The 23,320-nt window shown below is 46.9% G+C and overlaps 1 protein-coding gene across 2 annotated transcripts; it reads right to left on the reverse strand.

Annotated features, from left to right (window-relative positions):
- Positions 1-399: 399 nt before the first annotated feature.
- LOC139273494 (zinc finger protein 530-like) lies at positions 400-22,967 on the reverse strand. 2 transcript variants are annotated; one of them, XM_070890386.1, is made up of 3 exons: positions 22,843-22,967; positions 4,646-6,223; positions 400-1,601 (listed from the first exon to the last, which is right to left on the reverse strand). In XM_070890386.1, the coding sequence occupies exon 2, from the start codon at positions 6,129-6,131 to the stop codon at positions 5,010-5,012; it is 1,122 nt and encodes a 373-aa protein (XP_070746487.1). In that variant the 5' UTR covers positions 6,132-6,223; positions 22,843-22,967; the 3' UTR covers positions 400-1,601; positions 4,646-5,009. The 2 variants fall into 2 exon arrangements, with proteins under 2 accessions (XP_070746487.1, XP_070746488.1); XM_070890387.1 differs by lacking the exon at positions 22,843-22,967 and adding an exon at positions 22,462-22,493.
- Between the last annotated feature and the right edge of the window lie 353 nt (positions 22,968-23,320).

The raw sequence follows: 23,320 nt of genomic DNA on the forward strand, positions 1-23,320 counted from the left end.
TCTTTGTCCCACATGTTTATCTCTGATTTTATTTACCCTGTGTAAATTTGCTCGTGGCTCAGGTAGTATTCCAGAGATTAGCAGCTTTGTGGTTCTGCTTTTTAATTTAGTCCCTAGCTGCTCAGCAGAAGCTCAGGAGAGTTGGGCACAAAATCTAGACTGACATTCCAATGCAGTATTGAGGGAGCGCTGAACTGTCAGAGTTGCCATCTTTTGGATGAGTCGTTCAACTGAGACCCCATCAGTCCTCAACCAGCATCACAAACAGATTATCTGGCCATTGCTTTCATGGAAGTTTGCTGTGCGTGAATCCTCTGCCACAGTTCCTACATTACAAATGTACTTTGATGTTGTTGTACTTCATTGGTGTAAAGCACTTTTGGATATCCTGAAGTCACGTAAGGTACTACATAAGGACAGGTCTTTATTGAACAAAGGCGAAAAGGCCCAAAAATGGAACAGTCAGTAACAGCATATCAATTAGTCTCCTCTTGGAGAAATCAAACAATCGACAAACTGCGTGTTTGAACCAAAGCTGATTTACTTGTCAGATATCCAGAAAATTAAACTCCAGCCCAGTTACAGGGGAAACACAGTCCGACTGTCAGAATGAACACAGTTTAGTCTTTGGTGTGATTAACAGCAGAATCCAACCCCTGCAGTCAGTTGTGAACCCGCTGGTGTCTCAGCAGGTTGGATGAATCAATTAATCCTTTCCCACACACTGAGCATGTGAATGGCCTTTCCCCAGTGTGAATGCGTTGGTGTCTCATCGGTCAATTTCTGCTTTTAAAGCTCTTCTCACAGTCAGAACATTTAAAAAGCCTCTGATTGATGTGAACCAGTAGGTGTGTAGTGAGGCTGGATGACTGAGTGAATCCTTTCCCACACACACAGCAGGTGAACAGCCTCTCCCCAGTGCAAACTCGCTGGTGTTCAGTGAGGTGGGGTGACTGAACTTCTTTCCGCAGTGGGAGCAACTGAACGGCTTCTCCCCAGTGTGAACTCTCTGGTGTGCCAGAAGGTGGGATTACCGAGTGAAACTCTTCCCACACACTGAGCAGGTGAATGGCCTCTCCCCATGGTGAACTCGCTGGTGTCTCAGCAGGGTGGATGACTGAGCGAATTCTTTCCCACACACTGAGCAGGTGAACAGCCTCTCCCAGTGTGGCTGCGTCGATGAATTTCCAGCTCAGATGGGGATCTGATACCTTCCCACATTCCCATGGTTTCTCCGTGGTGCGGGTGTCCTTGTGTCTCTCCAGGTTGGACGATCAGTTGAAGCCTCGTCCACACACACAACACATGTACAGTTTCTCCCCACTGTGAATGATGCAATGTCTTTTCAGGCTGTGTAACTGGTTAAAGCTCTTTCCACAGTCAGTGCACTGGAACACTCTCACTCGGGTGTGCGTATCTCGGTGCTTTTCCAGTCACACTAATGTTTGAAATCTTTTCCCACAGACAGAACAGAGAAACATTTCTCCTTCCACAATCAAAGACCGATGATATTCAGGTCCTGATGAATGGAGTGACTCTGTCAGATCTTGACATCATGTTGGTTTGAATTTACTGTCTGCACATCCTCCCCTTCTAATACCCTGTAAAAGGTGTTTACAAAAGTCATCACTAAGTACAGGATAGAAATTCAGAACAGACAATTCGAGTTTCTATGGAACATTCTTCCCTAGCATGTTCCCCCAAAGCTGTAAATCCCCATCCCACACTCTCCCTCCTCCCTGTGCTGAAATCCAAACCCATCGCACCATCTCCATTATTTATTTATTTTCGCTGTTTTCTTCCTCCCCTGAAGGTGCTGACTCTGGCTTGGTTCAGTTCTACACTAACTAGTTCCGCTCCCACTCCTCCCTTGAAGATGCTGACTCTGGCTGGGATCATGTCTACACTGTATTCCACGGGTATTCTGAGCACCAAGTGTGTGCGTGAAACAGGCTCCGGTCAGGTACAGAGTAAAGCTCCCTCTACACTGTCCCATCAAACACTCCCAGGCCAGGTACAGCACGGGTTAGGTACAGAGTAAAGCTCCCTCTACACTGTCCTATCAAATGCTAAACCCAGCCCATAATGAGCAGGGCTCAGGGAGGTTGGTTGCTAGGCACTGCAGTGATGTCATAAAGCAGGGCCATTCAGCCCAGCAGGTCCTCTCCTTGTCCCTTTAAAGGAGGAGAGCTGGGACATCCTGTCTCAACACACATCCCCCCTGTTGATACTGAGAATCCCCGGGGAAGGGCCAAGGCCCAGAGTGTGGAACACAACCAAGGGGGAAAGAGGAGGAGAGAAGAGGAGGTAAATCAAGGAGTCGGGACTGAGGGCCACCAAGCTTCAGTTTTAGAGCCTGTAGACCAGATGGGGAAGAGTGAGTTCAGTAGTTTTAGGATCCAGGGAGAGAGCAAGGCACATTGCACAAATTCCTACGATTTCATCCTTCTCTCCTCTCCTCCCCTGAAGGTGCTGACTCTGTCTGGGTTCAGCTCTACACTCACTGGTTCATCTCCCTCTCCTCCCCTGATGGTGCTGACTCTGGCTGGGTTTAGTTCTAGACTCACTGGTTCCCTTCCCCTCCCCCTCCCCCTCCCCCCCTGAATGTGCTGACTCTGGCTGGGTTCAGCTCTACACTCACCAGTTTCTCTCCAATATGTGACCCATGTGCCCAATGTCCTTGTGTGAACCTCGACAGTGAGTGTCGACATGCTATTCCACTGTCCTCACCTGAGGCCTCACGTGCATTTTCCAGCAGGGTCACTGGACTCTCCTCCCAATGGCTCAGTGGGTAAATGTAACATCCTCCCAATGGCTCAGTGGGTAAAGGTAACGCCCAGTGTGACTGATTCATAGGAACAAGAAGGACCCAGGTTTAATCCTGTGTGCATATCCTCACCTTCTAATCCCCTGTAAAAACTGTTTACAAAAAGCACCACTGTAAGTAGGAACATAGGAACAGGAATAGGCCATTCAGCTGATCAGTATTTTAACTCTGTCTACCTGCCTTGGTTCCATTGCCTTAATACCCCTGCCCTAGAAGAATTTATCAATCTCAGTTTTGGAATTTTCAATCGGCCCCCAACCTCCGTTTTATGGGGAACAGAATTCCGGATTTCCACTATGCTTTAAGAGCATAAGTAATAGGAGCAGGAGTAGGCTAAACAGCCCCTCGAGCCTGCTCCGCCATTCAGTAAAATCATGGCTGATCTTCTAACTCAACTCCACTTTCCCGCACTATCCCCGTATCCCTGGATTCCTTTAGTGTCCAAACATCTAGCGATCTCGGCCCTGAATACACTCAATGACTGAGCATCCACAGCTCTTTGGGGCAGAGAATTCCAAAGATTCACAACCCTTTGAGTGAAGACATTTCTCTACATCTCAGTCCTAAATGGCCGTATGTTATCCTGAGACTATGATCCCTAGTTCTAGACTCTCCAGACAAGAGAAACAGCCAATCAGCATTTGTGTGAGGAAGTGCTTCCTGACATTAGCCCTGAACGGCCGAGCTCTGATTTTAAGGTTGTGTCCCCTTGTTGTGGACTCCCTCACCAGAGGAAATAGTTTCTCTCCATCCACCCAATCAACTCCTTTAATCATCTTAAACATCTCAATTACATCACCCCTTAATCTTCTATATTTCTCATAATTTACAAACTTCATCACTGTAAGTACAGGATTATAGAATCACAGAAGTTTACAGCATTGAAGGAGGCCATTCAGCCCATCGTGTCCATGCCGGCCGACAAAGAGCTATCCAGCCTAATCCCACTTTTCAGCTCTTGGTCCGTGGCCTTGTAGGTCACGGCACTTCAATTGCACATCCAAGTTGGTTTTAAATGATACGAGGGTTTCTGCCTCTACCACCCTTTCAGGCAGTGGGTTCCATACCCCCACCACCCTCTGGGTGAAGAGATTTCCCCTCTAAACCTCCGACCACTTTAAAACTACTCCCCCTGGTTGTTGACTCTCTGCCAAGGGTAATAGGTCCTTCCTATCCACTCTATCTAGGCCCCTCATAATTTTATACACCTCAATTAGGTCTCCCCTCAGCCTCCTCTACTCCAAAAAAAACCCCAGCCTATCCAATCTTTCCTCATAGCTAAAATTCTCCGGTCCTGGTAACATCCTCCTAAATCTCCTCTGTACCCTCTCTAATGCAATCACATCTTTCCTGTAATGTGACCAGAACTGCACACAGTACTCTCGCTGTCACCTAACTAGTGTTTTATACAGTTCAAGTATAACCTCCCTGCTCTTGTATTCTATGCCTCGGCAAGTATTCTGTATACCTTCTTAACCACCTTACCTACCTGCCCTGCTACCTTCAGGGATCTGTGGACATGCCTTCCAAGGTCCTCTTATTCTTCTACACTGCTCATTGTCCTATGATTTATTGTGTATTCCCTTGCCTTGTTAGCCCTCCCCAAATGCATTACCTCACACTTCTGTGGATTGAATTCCATTTGCCACTGTTCTGCCCACCTGACCAGTCCATTGATATCTTCGTGCAGTCTGTAACTTTCTTCTTCATTATCAACCACATGATCAACTTTTGTATCATCATCCTTGCATTGAAGTATATACCATTTAGCACTGCCAAACCATGGAAGTGCATGGCTGGGACACATTTCTTACACACCTCAAGATTAACCCGCACGGCGACTTTGTTGGCGGTGAAGCGAGACAAGAAAGACCGAAGTGCCGTTTGGCCCTCTCAGTGTGGCCCTGAAGGACTGTGTCCAGGCTGAAGTTCTGTTCCCACCGTACGGTCCTCCCCCCAGATTGTCCTCTCTGAGTTCACCAGGTGATGCTAAACACCCAGGTGGGAAAAACAAAAATCCATAGCAATGTGTTAAAAGCAAAGCTGATTTATTTCCCATTCATCCAGAATATTAAAGTCTTGCCCAGTTATAGGAGTTAGCATCAGCAGAAACAAACCCCATCTGTCAGAATGAACATGGTTCAGTCGGGATGTGATTACCAGTAGAATCCCACCCCTGCAGTCACATGTGGACTCGCTGGTGTGTCAGCAGGTTGGATGAACGAGTGAAACCCTTACCACACACGGAGCAGGTGAACAGCCTCTCCCCAGTATGAACTCGCTGGTGACTCAGAAGGTCGCATGAACGAGAGAATCCCTTCCCACACACGGAGCATCTGAATGGTCTCTCCCCAGTGTGAACACGTTGATGGCAGCTCAGTTCCGCTGAACTTTTATAGCACTTACTGCAGTCTGGGCATTTAAAAGGTCTCTCGTCAGTGTGAACTTGCTGATGTGTCAGCAGGTTGGATAACTGAGTGAATCCCTTCCCACACTTGGAGCAGATAAACGGCCTCTCCCCGGTGTGAACTCGCTGGTATATCAGTAGATGCTTTTTGGTTTTAAATCGCTTCTCACAGTCAGAGCATTTAAAAGGTCTCACATCGGTGTGAACTCGTTGGTGTGTCAGCAGGTGGAATGACTGAGTGAATCCCATCCCACAGTCAGAGCAGGTGAATGGCCTCTCCCCGGTATGAACTCGCTGGTGTCTCAGAAGGTCGGATGACTGAGTGAATCCCTTCCCACACACGTAGCAGAAAAATGGCCTCTCCCCAGTGTGAACTCGTTGGTGTCTCAGTAGGTTGCATGAATCAATGAATCCCTTCCCACACTCAGAGCAGGTGAACGGTCTCTCCCCGGTGTGAACTCGCTGGTGTCTCAGCAGGCTGCATGACTGAGTGAATCCTCTCCCACACACTGAGCAGGTGAACGGCCTCTCCCCAGTGTGAGTGCGCTGGTGTACAGTGAGTTTAGATGATTGACTGAACCCAGTTCCGCAGTGAGAGCACCTGAACGGTCTCTCCCCACTGTGAACACGTTGATGGTACGTCAGCTCCCCGGAATGTTTATAGCTCATCCCACAATCCGGGCATTTAAAAGGTCTCTCGTCAGTGTGAACTCGCTGGTGATTCAGCAGGTTGGATGACGAAGTGAATCCCTTCCCACACTCGGAGCAGGTGGATGACCTCTCCCCGGTGTGACTGCGCTTGTGTCTCAATAGGCCAGAGATTCGGCTAAAGCCTCTTCCACACACAGAACACGTGTACACTTTCTCCCCATTGTCAACGGTGCTTTTTGCTTCCATATTGAGAGGCCGATGAATCGAGTGACCCGGTCAGATCTTGATGCGGTCTGCGATTTGAGTTTGCCGTCTTCAAATCCTCTCCTTCTAATACACTGTAAAATTAATTTAAAATAGGAAAAAGGGAGTGTGAGAGAGAACCCACAAAGAGGCAGGTTAGTAATTTGAACTTAATGAATCTGATTTGTGGGGCCGGCATGACAACAAAGTGACCTTGAAAGTGGCCAGAATGTCACAGAAACCCAGCTGGTTCAGTTCTACACTCATCAGTTTCTCTCCAATATGTGACCCATGTGCCCAATCTCCATGTGTGAACCTCGATAGTGAGTGTCGACAAGCTATTCCACTGTCCTCACTTGAGGCCTCACATGTGCATTTTCCAGCAGGGTCACTGGACCCTCCCCTCCTCCCAATGGCTCAGTGGGTACAGGCACTGACCAGTGTGACTGAGTCACATTAACAGGAGGGGCCCAGGTTTAATCCCCTCAGCGTATCCTCCTCTTCTAAACCCCTGTAAAAGCTGTTTACAAAAGTCATCACTAAGTAGGAACATAGAAAGAGGAATAGGCCATTCGGCCCCTTGAGCCTGTTCAATTAGCCCCCAGTCTCAGTTATATGGGAAACATCGAGTTCTGCATTCCCACAACCTTTTAAGAACACAAGAAATTGGAGCAGGAGTAGGCCCATTGGCCCCTCGAGCCTGCTCCACCATTTAGTAAGATCATGGCTGATCTTCTACCTCAACTCCACTCTGGTTACCGACCCTTCTGACACTGAAAATTGTTTCCCATAATTAAGATGGTTGGTGGGCTGGAGGAGGTTACAGAGATAGGGAGGGACAAGGCCTTGGAGGGATTTGAACAAAAGGAGGAGTATTTTAAAGGCTGAAGCCACCAGCCGTCTTCCCCAGTGCAGAATGTGACTCACTACGAACAGGAAGGATTTTTGTTTAACTACTAAAGATGCATAATGAGGGGGAAATCAATCTCTGTACCTTTAACTAACAGCAACATGGAAAGAGGGAAATCTTTAAACACCTGGTCCACTTGGCACCGAAGTTTCTGAAACTCATAATAGGAACTCCAGGGAAACAAAATAGCTGTGTTGATAAAGGATGGAATCACTGCAATAGTGAGAGACAACATTGGCTCAAATGATCAGGATGTTGAATCAGTTTGGGTAGAGATAAGGAATAATAAGGGGAAAAAGTCACTGGTGGGCGTAGTCTATAGGCCCCCTAACAGTAGCAACTCTGTTGGTCGGAGTATAAACCAAGAAATAGAGGGGTCTTGTAAAAAGGGAACAGTAATAATCATGGGTGATTTTAACCTCCGTATTGATTGGACAAATCAAATTGGTCAGGGTAGCCTTGAGGAAAAGTTCATAGAGTGCGCAAGGAACGGGTTCCTTGAGCAATATGTAACGGAACCAACCAGGGGGCTGGCTATCTTAAATCTAGTCCTGTGTAATAAGACAGGATTAATAAACAATCTCCTAGTAAAGGATCCCCTTGAAATGAGTGACCATAGCATAGTTGAATTTCAAATTCAGATGGAGGGCGAGAAAGTTTGATCTCAAACCAGCGTACGAAGCTTAAATAAAGGAGACTACAAAGGTATGAGGGCAGAGTTGGCTAAAGTGGACTGGGAAAATAGATTAAAGTGTAAGACGGTTGATGAACAGTGGCGTACATTTAAGGAGCCATGATTTCTCTGTCCCCCCTTGTCCCCCCCTCACACACCTCCAACCGATAATTATTGCCGTCGAACTGTAGAGTACACATACGAAAATAAATTGAAATACAAGAAAAAAAGTGCGTCCTAAATTCCCCTCCAACCTCCCACGCGGTCAGTCAACACGGCACGGACCCTGGTCAACAAACCAAAACCATTCACAATTTAAGGGCCATAATCCCCCTTCCCCACATGACAGTCCCGTCATTGATAATCCCCTTCCCCACCGTACAGCCCAGTCATTGATAATCTCCTTCCCCACCCTACAGCCATAATCCCCTTCCTCACCCGAGGTTTTTTAGACCAATATGTCGAGGAACCAACTAGGGGGGAGGCCATCTTAGACTGGGTGTTATGTAATGAGAGAGGATTAATTAGCAATCTCGTTGTGCGAGGCTCCTTGGGGAAGAGTGACCATAATATGGTGGAATTCTGCATTAGGATGGAGAATGAAACAGTTAATTCAGAGACCATGGTCCAGAACTTAAAGAAGGGTAACTTTGAAGGTATGAGGCGTGAATTGGCTGGGATGGATTGGCGAATGATACTTAAGGGGTTGACTGTGGATGGGCAATGGCAGACATTTAGAGACCGCATGGATGAACTACAACAATTGTACATTCCTGTCTGGCATAAAAATAAAAAAGGGAAGGTGGCTCAACCGTGGCTATCAAGGGAAATCAGGGATAGTATTAAAGCCAAGGAAGTGGCATACAAATTGGCCAGAAATAGCAGCGAACCTGGGGACTGGGAGAAATTTAGAACTCAGCAGAGGAGGACAAAGGGTTTGATTAGGGCAGGGAAAATGGAGTATGAGAAGAAGCTTGCAGGGAACATTAAGACGGATTGCAAAACTTTCTATAGATATGTAAAGAGAAAAAGGTTAGTAAAGACAAACGTAGGTCCCCTGCAGTCAGAATCAGGGGAAGTCATAACGGGGAACAAAGAAATGGCGGACCAATTGAACAAGTACTTTGGTTCGGTATTCACGAAGGAGGACACAAACAACCTTCCGGTTATAAAAGGGGTCGGGGGGTCTAGTAAGGAGGAGGAGGAACTGAGGGAAATCTTTATTAGCCGGGAAATTGTGTTGGGGAAATTGATGGGATTGAAGGCCGATAAATCCCCAGGGCCTGATGGACTGCATCCCAGAGTACTTAAGGAGGTGGCCTTGGAAATAGTGGAAGCATTGACAGTCATTTTCCAACATTCCATTGACTCTGGATCAGTTCCTATCGAGTGGAGGGTAGCCAATGTAACCCCACTTTTTAAAAAAGGAGGGAGAGAGAAAACAGAGAATTATAGACCGGTCAGCCTGACATCTGTAGTGGGTAAAATGATGGAATCAATTATTAAGGATGTCATAGCAGTGCATTTGGAAAGAGGTGACATGATAGGTCCAAGTCAGCATGGATTTATGAAAGGGAAATCATGCTTGACAAATCTTCTGGAATTTTTTGAGGATGTTTCCAGTAGAGTGGGCAAGGGAGAACCAGTTGATGTGGTATATTTGGACTTTCAGAAGGCGTTCGACAAGGTCCCACACAAGAGATTGATGTGCAAAGTTAGAGCACACGGGATTGGGGGTAGTGTGCTGACATGGATTGAGAACTGGTTGTCAGACAGGAAGCAAAGAGTAGGAGTAAATGGGTACTTTTCAGAATGGCAGGCAGTGACTAGTGGGGTACCGCAAGGTTCTGTGCTGGGGCCCCAGCTGTTTACACTGTACATTAATGATTTAGATGAGGGGATTAAATGTAGAATCTCCAAATTTGCGGATGACACTAAGTTGGGTGGCAGTGTGAGCTGCGAGGAGGATGCTGTGAGGCTGCAGAGCGACTTGGATAGGTTAGGTGAGTGGGCAAATGCATGGCAGATGAAGTATAATGTGGATAAATGTGAGGTTATCCACTTTGGTGGTAAAAACAGAGAGACAGACTATTATCTGAATGGTGACAGATTAGGAAAAGGGGAGGTGCAAAGAGACCTGGGTGTCGTGGTACATCAGTCATTGAAGGTTAGCATGCAGGTGCAGCACGCGGTTAAGAAAGCAAATGGCATGTTGGCCTTCATAGCGAGGGGATTTGAGTACAGGGGCAGGGAGGTGTTGCTACAGTTGTACAGGGCATTGGTGAGGCCACACCTGGAGTATTGTGTACAGTTTTGGTCTCCTAACCTGAGGAAGGACATTCTTGCTATTGAGGGAGTGCAGCGAAGGTTCACCAGACTGATTCCCAGGATGGCGGGACTGACCTATCAAGAAAGACTGGATCAACTGGGCTTGTATTCACTGGAGTTCAGAAGAATGAGAGGGGACCTCATAGAAACATTTAAAATTCTGACGGGGTTAGACAGGTTAGATGCAGGAAGAATGTTCCCAATGTTGGGGAAGTCCAGAACCAGAGGTCACAGTCTAAGGATAAGGGGTAAGCCATTTAGGACCGAGATGCGGAGGAACTTCTTCACCCAGAGAGTGGTGAACCTGTGGAATTCTCTACCACAGAAAGTTGTTGAGGCCAATTCACTAAATATATTCAAAAAGGAGTTAGATGAGGTCCTTACTACTAGGGGGATCAAGGGGTATGGCGAGAAAGCAGGAATGGGGTACTGAAGTTGAATGTTCAGCCATGAACTCACTGAATGGCGCTGCAGGCTAGAAGGGCCGAATGGCCTACTCCTGCACATATTTTCTATGTTTCTATGACAGCCCAGTCATTGATAATCCCCTTCCTCACCCTACAGCCCAGTCATTGATAATCCCCTTCCCCACCGTACAGCCCAGTCATTGATAATCCCCTTCCCCACCCTGCAGCCCAGTCATTGATAATCCCCTTCCCCACCGTACAGCCCAGTCATTGATAATCCCCTTCCCCACCCTGCAGCCCAGTCATTGATAATCCCCTTCCCCACCCTACAGCCCAATCATTGATAATCCCCTTCCCCATCCTACGGCCCAATCATTCATAAAAAGAACCCTCACCTAAAAATAGTTAAAACAATGTAATTTTTTTATAATTAAATAATTAAATTAAAAATCCCAAAATAAAAAGCAGTCCACCAAAGTACAAAACTCAATCTCCACAAAGAACGTAACAGCGACTTAAAATCAAACCCCTAAAAAACCCGGAGACTGATCCCTTCCCCGGGAACAACAGGCCTCCCTCCCGGGCCACACAGAAATCCAGCCCGAGGCTGATCATCGGCACTCGGCCCAAATACACAAACCACCGAATGACCCGAGACTCCATCCCCAAACCACCACAATTAACCCCACCCCCCACTGCCCCAACACGGCAACACCCCCCCCACTGCCCAAAACATGGTAACCCCCCCCCCCACTGCCCAAAACACAGTAACCCCCCCCCCCCCCCACTGCCCAAAACACAGTAACACCCACCCCCCATTGCCCAAAACACAGTAACACCCCCCCCCCCCACTGCCCAAAACACAGTAACACCCTCCCCCCCACTGCCCAAAACACAGTAACACCCTCCCCCACCACTGCCCAAAACACAGTAACACCCCCCCCCATTGCCCAAAACACAGCAACACACCCCCCCCACTGTCCAAAACACAGTAACACCCCCCCCCACTGCCCAAAACACAGTAACAACCCCCCCCACTGCCCAAAGCACAGTAACACCCCCCCCACTGCCCAAAGCACAGTAACAAACCCCCCCACCGCCCAAAACACAGTAACAAACCCCCTCACCACCCCCGTACAACCCAAACACAATCCACACATTTACAAACTGTTTAATGAATAAAATGGGAGACACAGACTCGGACAGGCAGCTCCGCGGGGTGAGGGATCAGCGGTCTGACTAACAGCAGCAGCAAGCCCCCGTGCACAGCACACTGATCCCACAGGCTGGTTAAACAACAATAACTCGCCAATCAATATCCCTGACTTGCACCATCATATTATTCATAAATCCAAAAAACACAATTTACTTCCATACAATTAATAAGTTCCCTAATTTCACAGAAATCACTTGAATACATAGCAGGGAACCAACAATCCACCTAATAACGATTTTTAAATGACAAACCGCTCCCCCCCCCACAAAGAACCCTTCCGAGGCCAACATCCCCCTACGAGGGAATAAATAAATTCAATCTTTATGAATTTAATCGGTAGGCTCAATTCAATTTTTCAGAAATGTAATTATTAATAAGACCCTTCCATAGAAGTTCCACGTCAGTAATACCCAAGACCATAAATACACCTAAATATCACAATGGGTAACTAACAACCAACCCCACCGGTATAATCAGCCCCAGAAACAGCCCGAGCTCCAAACAACAGACCGACCTCTCACATATAACAAGGAGTATAATCCCCCCCCCCCCCAATCTAAAGAGGACTCCACCCACACAACCCCGACTACTTTTTCTCCCACAAATGTTGATACGGATTCTTTTTCCCTCAATCTGTTTCAGCGAATACACTGACACGAACACCTGCTTGCCTTTTCTGTAAAAGACGTTGATTGAAGATTCTCCGGCCGGGACTTGTCAAGACAAAGGAACACTCTCAATCAGAGCCTGTTTACCTTCCACTGGACAAGCCCCTTTTCAGCACGACACAACAACAGTTATACATTTTCAAAACAGAACACATTTGATTAGCGCTTGGTCTATCCAATCCCTTTCTGCCTTCCCCCCCGCCAAAGTCTCCCAATTAGGGCTGGTGTCAGGTCAGGTTAGTTATAGCTTTGCTACACTGTCTTTCCTGATCAGTAAAGAACCCAATTAGTTTCCCTTCCTCCTTATCAGTAAAAACTATTACATTTTCCCTCCTATCTAGGATTGCTTTCTTTCTTTGTGCTGCCTTGCGGCTTTCTCATGACCCGTGTCTAACCTCAACTTCAACTCTTGGTAACCCCTTTTTTTTCTGTCGCTTCTGCAGTTGTCTGCATCTTGACATTTCTTCAGCTATTTTCCCATGATTCCCTATCTCCATCCTTTTGCCACATTCTCTATCCATCTACCACCTTCGTAACCCTTCTTTACACATTCTCACAAACAGGACGGAACTCTTTCAGGGACAATATTGGGAACCCTGGGCAGGTATCCGCATCACAAACACTAGACAACCATATCCCCAAGTATATGACCCTACCACTAAAACTTACCCTACGAAGGACCCCAGGACACTTGTCCCCACCGGATCCCGCCCGAGCCCTAACCCCGACCCTAAGCCAAAACCTATCCCTTATCCCAACCCGAGCCCTAAATCCTAACCTAAAACCGAACAACCAGCCCCCACCCCAAAAACCTAACCATAACCCAAAAAACCGACAAGCCCAAATCTAACCCTAACCCAAACTTTAACCCCAAAACCCAGCCCTATCCCTACCCCAACCCCACTCCAAACCCAAAATAGAGCCCCAACCCTATCCGAAAACTTATCAACCAGCCCCCACCCCTAAAAACCTAACCATGATCCAAACAACCGACGAGCCCAAATAAAATCCTAATCCTAACCCAAACTTTAACCCCGAACCCAACCCTACTCCAACCCGAAATGGAGCCCCGACCCTACCCCAAAACTCAGTAACCAGCCCCCACCCCTAAAAACCTAACCACAACCCAAACAACCCATGAATGAAAACCAAGCCCTAAAACCCAATCCTGAACTGAACTTCAAAACAGATCCCTACCCGGGAACATATTAACCAAATCGTAGCCCTAAACCCTAACCCAGAGCCAGACAGCCAACCAACCCTAATCTAAAACATAACCCCACAAAGATTAGTCAAGACCCAAACACCACAAAACCTAAGCCGTCAGAGTCCAAGACCAAACCCAACACAGACCTAAAACCTAAAGATACTAAATTGCATCAGTGTCCAGAACGACACACATATGCACAACTAGGAATAATAAAATAAAAAATCTTAACTTAGAAACAAGACACGAAACACCGCCCCCTAGAAAATCCAGGAATATCTCCCCCCACCCACCCCACACACACAATTCCAAAGGAACAACATGGCTCCATTATCCAATTTCTGTTAATCTTCAGACATCACCCACAATTGTCTCAAAGATTGCCTGAATTCTTGTCAGAGTTCCTCAGAAGGGAGCATGAGCACAGTTGTAGAAGCCTCCCGTGAAATTGTGAAAGAGGACAATGAGTGTCTGACTAAGGAACTTGTGGAGTCAGTAGCCCTAGATTCCAGCCACACAGAATGCAGTGATGAGAACTCAAATAGTCCTTCCATCTGGTGCTTTCCATGAACACCACCCCAGTATCACAATTACTTATTGGTGAATTTGCATACTTTAATGGTTGCAAACTCAGCCATCAACCGTGTGTTATTTTTGTTAATCCTGACATAGAGGTTCAGCGATTATAACATACAACGTGGCCCCAGGGTCCAGAATGACAGAGGCACAACGATTATAACATAGAACACCAGAACATAAGGAACAAGAGATAACCCAAATAAAGGAAGTGATAAGACTAAGAAGAAGAAAGATCAATGAGCATAATTTCTAAAAAATAGCTAAACCGATTTACAGGGGACAGTAAGGAATACAAAACTCCAAGGGGACATTACCCCTCTGTCCGTAACACCAAAAACCTAAAGGTTAGATATAGAGTAAAGCTCCCTCTACACTGTCCCATCAAACATGCAGAAAGTGAGTTTGAAGGACAGAGGAAATGATCAGGAAAAAAAGGGTAAAAAAACAAATTTAAAAGCTCTTTGTCCAACTGTACGTAGTACTTGTAACAAAATAGATGAGTTAACGGCACAAATAGATACAAATCATCTTCATCGGCGGTCCCTCGAACGAGGATGACTTGCTTCCACAAGAGTTCACAGATATTTCACTGAAGGACCCGATATTCCAGATCTTGAACTACAATTGAAGGGTGGAAGATGCCTGTGCGTGGATTTTATTAACGTGTGGTGACCGGAGCACACCAGCCACCACACGGGCTTGACAGAGCTAGGCCTTTATCCAGTGGCAAGTAACCAATATGACTGGAGACCAGCTCTGCTGCACAAAGCTAGTGCGCACACATATCGCAGTGTGGGCTGGTTCCCCTATCCCCCATTTACTGGTGCCCCTCCCTATCCTCCCATTTACTGGTGCCCCTCCCCTATCCCCCATTTACTGGTGCCCCTCCCCTATCCCCCATTTACTGGTGCCCCTCCTCTATCCCCCATTTACTGGTGCCCCTCGCCTACATTAATGATTTAGACAAAGGGATTGAATTTAATATCTCCAAGTTTGCAGATGACACTAAGCTGGGTGGCAGTGTGAGCTGTGAGGAGGATGCTAAGAGGCTGCAGGGTGACCTGGACAGCTTAGGTGAGTGGGCAAATGCATGGCAGATGCAGTATAATGTAGATAAATGTGAGGTTATTCACTTTCGTGGCAAAAACAGGAAGGCAGATTATTATCTGATTAGTGACAGATTAGGTAAAGGAGAGGTGCAAGGAGACCTGGGTGTCATGGTACATCAGTCATTGAAGGTTGGCATGCAGGTACAGCAGGCGGTGAAGGCGGCAAATGGCATGTTGGCCTTCATAGCGAGAGGATTTGAGTATCAGAGGAGGGAGGTCTTACTGCAGTTGTACAGGGCCTTGGTGAGGCCACACCTTGAATATTGCGAACAGTTTTGGTCTCCTAATCTGAGGAAGGACATTCTTTCTATTGAGGGAGTGCAAATGGGTATGATCTGATAGCCATTACAGAGACATGGTTGCAAGGTAACCAGGACTGGGAACAAAATATTCAGGGGTATTTGACAATTCGGAAAGACAGACAGAAAGGAAAAGGAGGTGGGGTAGCATTGTTAATAAAGGATGGGATCAGTGCGTTAGTGAGAAACGATATTGGCTCAGAGGATCAAGAGCTTGAATCAGTTTGGGTGGTGATAAAGAATAATAAAGGGAAAAAGTCGCTGGTGGGCATAGTCTAAGTCTGGCGTAAAAATAGAAAAGGGAAGGTGGCTCAACCGTGGCTATCTAGGGAAATCAGGGATAGTATTAAAGCCAAGGAAGTGGCATACAAATTGGCCAGAAATAGCAGCGAACCTGGGGACTGGGAGAAATTTAGAACTCAGCAGAGGAGGACAAAGGGTTTGATTAGGGCAGGGAAAATGGAGTACGAGAAGAAGCTTGCAGGGAACATTAAGGCGGATTGCAAAAGTTTCTATAGGTATGTAAAGAGAAAAAGGTTGGTGAAGACAAACGTAGGTCCCCTGCAGTCAGAATCAGGGGAAGTCATAATGGGGAACAAAGAAATGGCAGACCAATTGAACAAGTACTTTGGTTCGGTATTCACTAAGGAGGATACAAACAACCTTCCGGATATAAAAGGGGTCAGAGGGTCTAGTAAGGAGGGGGAACTGAGGGAAATCTTTATTAGTCGGGAAATTGTGTTGGGGAAATTGATGGGATTGAAGGCCGATAAATCCCCAGGGCCTGATGGACTGCATCCCAGAGTACTTAAGGAGGTGGCCTTGGAAATAGCGGATGCATTGACAGTCATTTTCCAACATTCCATTGACTCTGGATCAGTTCCTATGGAGTGGAGGGTAGCCAATGTAACCCCACTTTTTAAAAAAGGAGGGAGAGAGAAAACAGGGAATTATAGACCGGTCAGCCTGACCTCAGTAGTGGGTAAAATGATGGAATCAATTATTAAGGATGTCATAGCAGTGCATCTGGAAAATGGTGACATGATAGGTCCAAGTCAGCATGGATTTGTGAAAGGGAAATCATGCTTGACAAATCTTCTGGAATTTTTTTGAGGATGTTTCCAGTAAAGTGGACAAAGGAGAACCAGTTGATGTGGTATATTTGGACTTTCAGAAGGCTTTCGACAAGGTCCCACACAAGAGATTAATGTGCAAAGTTAAAGCACATGGGATTGGGGGTAGTGTGCTGACGTGGATTGAGAACTGGTTGTCAGACAGGAAGCAAAGAGTAGGAGTAAACGGGTACTTTTCAGAATGGCAGGCAGTGACTAGTGAAGTGCCGCAAGGTTCTGTGCTGGGGCCCCAGCTGTTTACATTGTACATTAATGATTTAGACGAGGGGATTAAATGCAGTATCTCCAAATTTGCGGATGATACTAAGTTGGGTGGCAGTGTGAGCTGCGAGGAGGATGCTATTAGGCTGCAGAGTGACTTGGATAGGTTAGGTGAGTGGGCAAATGCATGGCAGATGAAGTATAATGTGGATAAATATGAGGTTATCCACTTTGGTGGTAAAAACAGAGAGACAGACTATTATCTGAATGGTGACAGATTAGGAAAAGGGAAGGTGCAACGAGACCTGGGTGTCATGGTACATCAGTCATTGAAGGTTAGCATGCAGGTACAGCAGGCGGTTAAGAAAGCAAATGGCATGTTGGCCTTCATAGCGAGGGGATTTGAATACAGGGGCAGGGAGGTGTTGCTACAGTTGTACAGGGCCTTGGTGAGGCCACACCTGGAGTATTGTGTACAGTTTTGGTCTCCTAACTTGAGGAAGGACATTCTTGCTATTGAGGGAGTGCAGCGAAGGTTCACCAGACTGATTCCCGGGATGGCGGGACTGACCTATCAAGAAAGATTGGATCAACTGGGCTTGTATTCATTGGAGTTCAGAAGAATGAGAGGGGACCTCATAGAAACGTTTAAAATTCTGACGGGTTTAGACAGGTTAGATGCAGAAAGAATGTTCCCAATGTTGGGGAAGTCCAGAACCAGGGGTCACAGTCTGAGGATAAGGGGTAAGCCATTTAGGACCGAGATGAGGAGAAACTTCTTCACCCAGAGAGTGGTGAACCTGTGGAATTCTCTACCACAGAAAGTAGTTGAGGCCAATTCACTAAATATATTCAAAAGGGAGTTAGATGAAGTCCTTACTACTCGGGGGATCAAGGGTTATGGCGAGAAAGCAGGAAGGGGGTACTGAAGTTTCATGTTCAGCCATGAACTCATTGAATGGCGGTGCAGGCTAGAAGGGCTGAATGGCCTGCTCCTGCACCTATTTTCTATGTTTCTATGTTTCTATGTTTCTAAGTCCCCTAATAGTAGCTAAATGATTGGATGGAGACTTGTAAAAAAGGAACAGCAATAATCAAGGGTGATTTTAACCTTCATATGTTTTGGTCGCTGTATCTAAGGAAAGAAATACTTGCATTGGAGGCTGTTCAGAGAAGGTTCACAGGTTGATTCCGGAGATGAGTGAGTTGACTCATGAGGATAGGTTGAGTAGGCTGGGCCGATACACATTGGAGTTCAGAAGAATGAGAGGTGATCTTATTGAAACTTATAAGATAATGAGGGGGCTCGACAAGGTGGATGCAGAGAGGTTATTTCCACTTTTAGAGGAAAATAAAACGAGGGGACATAGTTTTAAATGGGTGGCCCCTTATTTTAAAACTGAGATGAGGAGAAATTTCTTCCCTGAGGGTTGTAAATCTTTGGAATTCTTTGCCCCAGAGAGCTGTGGAGGCTGGGTCATAGAAACATAGAAAATAGGTGGAGTATGCCATTCAGCCCTTCGAGCCTGCACTACCATTCAATGAGATCATGGCTGATCATTCCCTGAGTACCCCTTTCCTGCTTTCTCTCCTTGATCCCCTTAGTCGCAAGGGCCATATCTAACTCCCTCTTGAATATATCGAATGAAATGGCATCAACAACTCTCTGCGGCAGGGAATTCCACAGGTTCCGCAACTCTCTGGGTGAAGAAGTTTCTCCTCATCTCAGTCCTAAATAGCCTACCCCTTATCCTAAGACTGTGTCCCCTGGTTCTGGACTTCCTCAACATCGGGAACATTCTACCCGCATCTAACCTGTCCTGTTTTGTCAGAATCTTATATGTTTCTATGAGAATCTCTCATCCTTCTAAACTCCAGTGTATAAAGGCCCAGTTGATCCAGTCTCTCCTCATATGTCAGACCTGTCATCTTGGGAATCAGTCCGGTGAACCTTCGCTGCACTCCCTCAATAGCAAGAACGTCCTTCCTCAGATTAGGAGACCAAAACGGAACACAATATTCCAGGAGAGGCCTCACCAAGGCCCTGTACAACTGCAGTAAGACCTCCCTGCTCCTATACTCAAATCCCCTAGCTATGAAGGCCAACATACCATTTGCCTTCTTCACTGCCTGCTGTACCTGTATGCCAACTTTCAATGACTGATGAACCATGACACCCAGGTCTCGTTGCATCTCCCCTTTTCCTAATCTGCCGCCATTCAGATAATATTCTGTCTTCGCATTAGTTACATCCTCAAAAAATTACAGAAGATTTGTCAAGCATGATTTCCCCTTCATAAATCCATGTTGACTTGGACCGATCCTGTCACTGCTTTCCAAATGTGCTGCTATTTCATCCTTAATAATTAATTCCAACATTTTCCCCACTACTGATGTCAGGAAAACCGGTCTATAATTACCCACTTTCTCTCTCCCTCCCTTTTTTTAAAGTGGCGTTACATTAGCTACCCTCCAGTCCATAGGAACTGATCCAGAGTCGATAGACTGTTGGAAAATGATCACCAATGCATCCACTATTTCTAGGGCCACTTCCTTAAGTACTCTGGGATGCAGACTATCGGGCCCTGGGGATTTATTGACCTTCAATCCCATCAATTTCCCTGACACAATTTCCTGCCTAATAAGAATATCCTTCAGTTCCTCCTTCTCTCTAGACACTCGGTCCCTTAGTATTTCCGGAAAGTTATCTGTGTCTTCCTTCGTGAAGACAGAACCAAAGTATTTGTTCAATTGGTCTGCCATTTCTTTGTTCCCCATTATAAATTCACCTGAATATATTTAAGGCGGAGATAGACAAATTTTTGAGCGATAATGGAGTAAAGGGTTAGGGGGAGCAGGCAGGGAAGTGGAGCTAAGTCCATGATCAGATCAGCCATGATCTTACTGAATGGCAGAGCAGGCTCGAAATGGCCTACTCCTGCTCCTATTTCTTATGTTCTTAAACACTCCCAGGGCAGGTACAGCACGGGTTAGATACAGAGTGAAGCTCCCTCGACACTGTCCCATCAAATACTCCCAGGGCAAGTGCAACACAGGTTAGATACAGAGTAAAGCTCCCTCTACACTGTCCCATCAAATGCTAAACCCAGCCCATAATGAGCAGGGCTCAAGGAGGTTGGTTGCTAGGCACTGCAGTGATGTCATAAAGCAGGGCCATTCAGCCCAGCGGGTCCTCTCAGTGTCCCTTTAAAGGTGGAGAGCTGGGACATCCTGTCTCATCACACATCCCCCTGTTCATACTGAGAATCCCCGGGGAAAGGCCAAGGCCCAGAGTGTGGAACACAACCAAGGGGGAAACAGGAGGAGAGAAGGGGAGGTAAATCAAGGAGTCAGGACTGCGGGTCACCAAGCTTCGGCTTTAGAGCCTGTAGACTTCAGATGGGGAAGAGCGAGCCAGTAGTTTTAGGATCCAGGGAGAGAGCAAGGCACATTGCACAAATTCCTACTTTTTTATCCTTCTCTCCTCTCCTCCCCTGAAGGTGCTGACTCTGGCTGGGTTCAGTTCCACACTCACTGGTTCCCCTCCCTCTCCTCCCCTGTAGGTGCTGACTCTGGCTGGGTTCAGTTCCACACTCACTGGTTCCCCTCCCTCTCTTCCCCTGAAGGTGCCGACTCTGGTTGGGTTCAGTACTACACTCACCAGTTTCTCTCCAATATGTGGTAGCCCATGTGTCCAATGTCCTTGACAGTGAGTGTCGACAGGCTATTAGTCAGAACATTGGAACAGGAACAGGCCATTCAGCCCCTTGAGCCTGTTCCGCCATTCAATTATATCAGTATTTTAACTCCATCTACCTTCCTTGGTTCCATCGCCTTAACACCCTTGCCTAAAGAAGCAGGTATCAATCTCAGTTTTGGAATTTTTAATTGGCCCCCAGCCTCCGTTTTATGGGGAAAAGAGTTCCAGATTTCCACGACGCTTTAAGAGCATAAGAAATAGGAGCAGGAGTGGGTTAAACAGTCCCTCAAGCCTGCTCTGCCATTCAATAAGATCAAGGCTGATCTTCTACCGCAACTCCACTTTCCCACAATATCCCCGTAACCCTTGATTTCTTTATTGTCCAAACATCTATTGATCTCAGCCCTGAATATACTCAACGACTGAGCATCCACAGCTCTTTGGGGCAGAGAAATGCAAAGATTCACAACCCTTTGAGTAAAGACATTTCGTCACATCTCAGTCCTAAATGGCCATCTGTTATCATGAGACTATGACCGCTAGTTCTAGACTCTCCAGACAAGAGAACAGCCAATCAGCATTTGTGTGAGGAAGTGCTTCCTGACATTTGCCCTGAACGGCCGAGCTCTGATTTGAAGGTCGTGTCCCCTTGTTGTGGACTCCCTCACCAGAGGAAATAGTTTCTCTCCATCCACCCCATCAACTCCTTTAATCATCTTAAACACCTCAATTAGATCACCCCTTAATCTTCTATATTTCTCATAATTTACAAACATCATCACTGTAAGTACAGCATCATAGAATCACAGAAGTTTACCTCATTGAAGGAGGCCATTCAGCCCATCATGTCCGTGCCGGCCGACAAAGAGCTATCCAGCCAAATCCCACTTTTCAGCTCTTAGTCCGTGGCCTTGTAGGTCACGGCACTTCAAGTGCATATCCAAGTTTGTTTTAAATGCTACAAGGGTTTCTGCCTCGACCACCCTTTCAGGCAGTGGGTTCCATACCTCCACCATCCTCTGGGTGAAGAGATTTCCCCTCTAAACCTCCTACCACTTTAAATCTATGCCCCCTGGTTGTTGACCCTCTGCTAAGAGTAATAGGTTTATTAATTTTATACACCTCAATTAGGTCTCCCCTCAGCCTCCTCTGTTCAAAAAAAAACACCAGCCTATCCAATCTTTCCTCATAGCTAAAATTCTCCAGTCTAGGTAACATCCTCCTAAATCTCCTCTGTACTCTCTCTAGTGCAATCACATCTTTCCTATAATGTGGTGATCAGAACTGCACACAATACTCTAGCTGTGACCTAACTAGTGTTTTATATACAGTTCAAGCATAACCTCCCTGTTCTTGTATTCTAATAAAGGCAAGTATTCTGTATGCCTGCTTATCTACCTTTCCTGCTACCTTCAGGGATCTGTGGATATGCCTTCCAAGGTCCCTTTGTTCCTCTACACTTCTCATTGTCCTACCATTTATTGTGTATTCCCTCGCCTTGTTAGCCCTCCCCAAATGCATTACCTCACACTTCTGTGGATTGAATTACATTTGCCATTGTTCTGTCCACCTGACCAGTCCATTGATATCTTCCTGCAGTCTGCAGCTTTCTTCTTCATTATTGCATTATCTGACAGATTGGTTCCCCTCCCTCTCCTCCCCGAAGGCGCTGACTCTGTCTGGGTGTCTGTGCTCTCGTCACCTTTTTATTCACTCTGACCCTCCCTATATATCTGTAATATCTCCCTGTTTTGGTGATGGGCTCTCCCTAACACCTTGCCATTTCACCATCTTAGACAGATGCTCCCAGACTGTCACCATTTCAGGGAATCATACAGCACCGAAGGAGACCAATCGGTCCAAGCCTGTCCGACTCACTGAAAGAGCCGCTCCTTGCACGTACCCCAAAGCACTAGAACATTTTCCCTTTGAAGCATTCATCGTTTTGAAAGTTATTATTGATGTCCTTTTCAAAGTGTGGTGCCCAGAATTGAGCAAATGCTCAATATGAGGTCTAACTAGTGACTGATAAAGGTTGAGCATCATTAGCTTGTTGTTGTGCTCTATACTGTTTTAATGCTTTAACAGATTGATCAGCTGATCCTGCCCCCTCACATATTTGTGTTCACCTTTAAATTGGACCATTTGGTTGAGAATGCCTCCCATTTTTCTTCCTTCCAGAATGCATTTAGTATCCCTGTCCTCACGGGCGGGACAAACCCGGGCTCAGCCTCTGGGCTGTTATTGGGCCCTGGGCCCTACACCAGGTGTTTATGAAGCTCACCTGCCCCACTCGTGGCTCCAATTCCTGCCCTGCGCCGACAACCCACCGTCTCGTGTCCCACATCATCCGGGCTCCACCAACTGTCGCCGCCGCCGCCCGCGCATGCTCAATGCGGGAGATCCGGCTCAGCCCCGCTCACTGGGTGGGGGCCGCGGCCGCAAGCACCGCCCCTCGCACACTCCGATTGGTTGGAGGACCAACCGCTTGCTCGGTCCTCTAGCCCCGCCCCCGCTCTTCTTATTGGCCCGGAGCTTCCGTCAATCACCCGGGCAGTGTGAGCTGAGCATGCGTGATGGGGCGGCTATGTCTAAGGCAGCGGCTGAGAGATGGACGGAGGGAGGGAGCGGGTTAATAAACCCCGGGGGGCCGCGGGCTTCACACACACCGAGTGCGGGCCCAGGCCCCGCCCGAGAGACAACACACCCACTGTGGGCCTCAGGTCCCGAACTACAACTTGCGGCTCCGGCCTTTCCCCGAG

This window comes from Pristiophorus japonicus, chromosome 9 (assembly GCF_044704955.1).
Source record: "Pristiophorus japonicus isolate sPriJap1 chromosome 9, sPriJap1.hap1, whole genome shotgun sequence".
In the NCBI taxonomy this organism is placed as follows: domain Eukaryota; kingdom Metazoa; phylum Chordata; class Chondrichthyes; family Pristiophoridae; genus Pristiophorus; species Pristiophorus japonicus.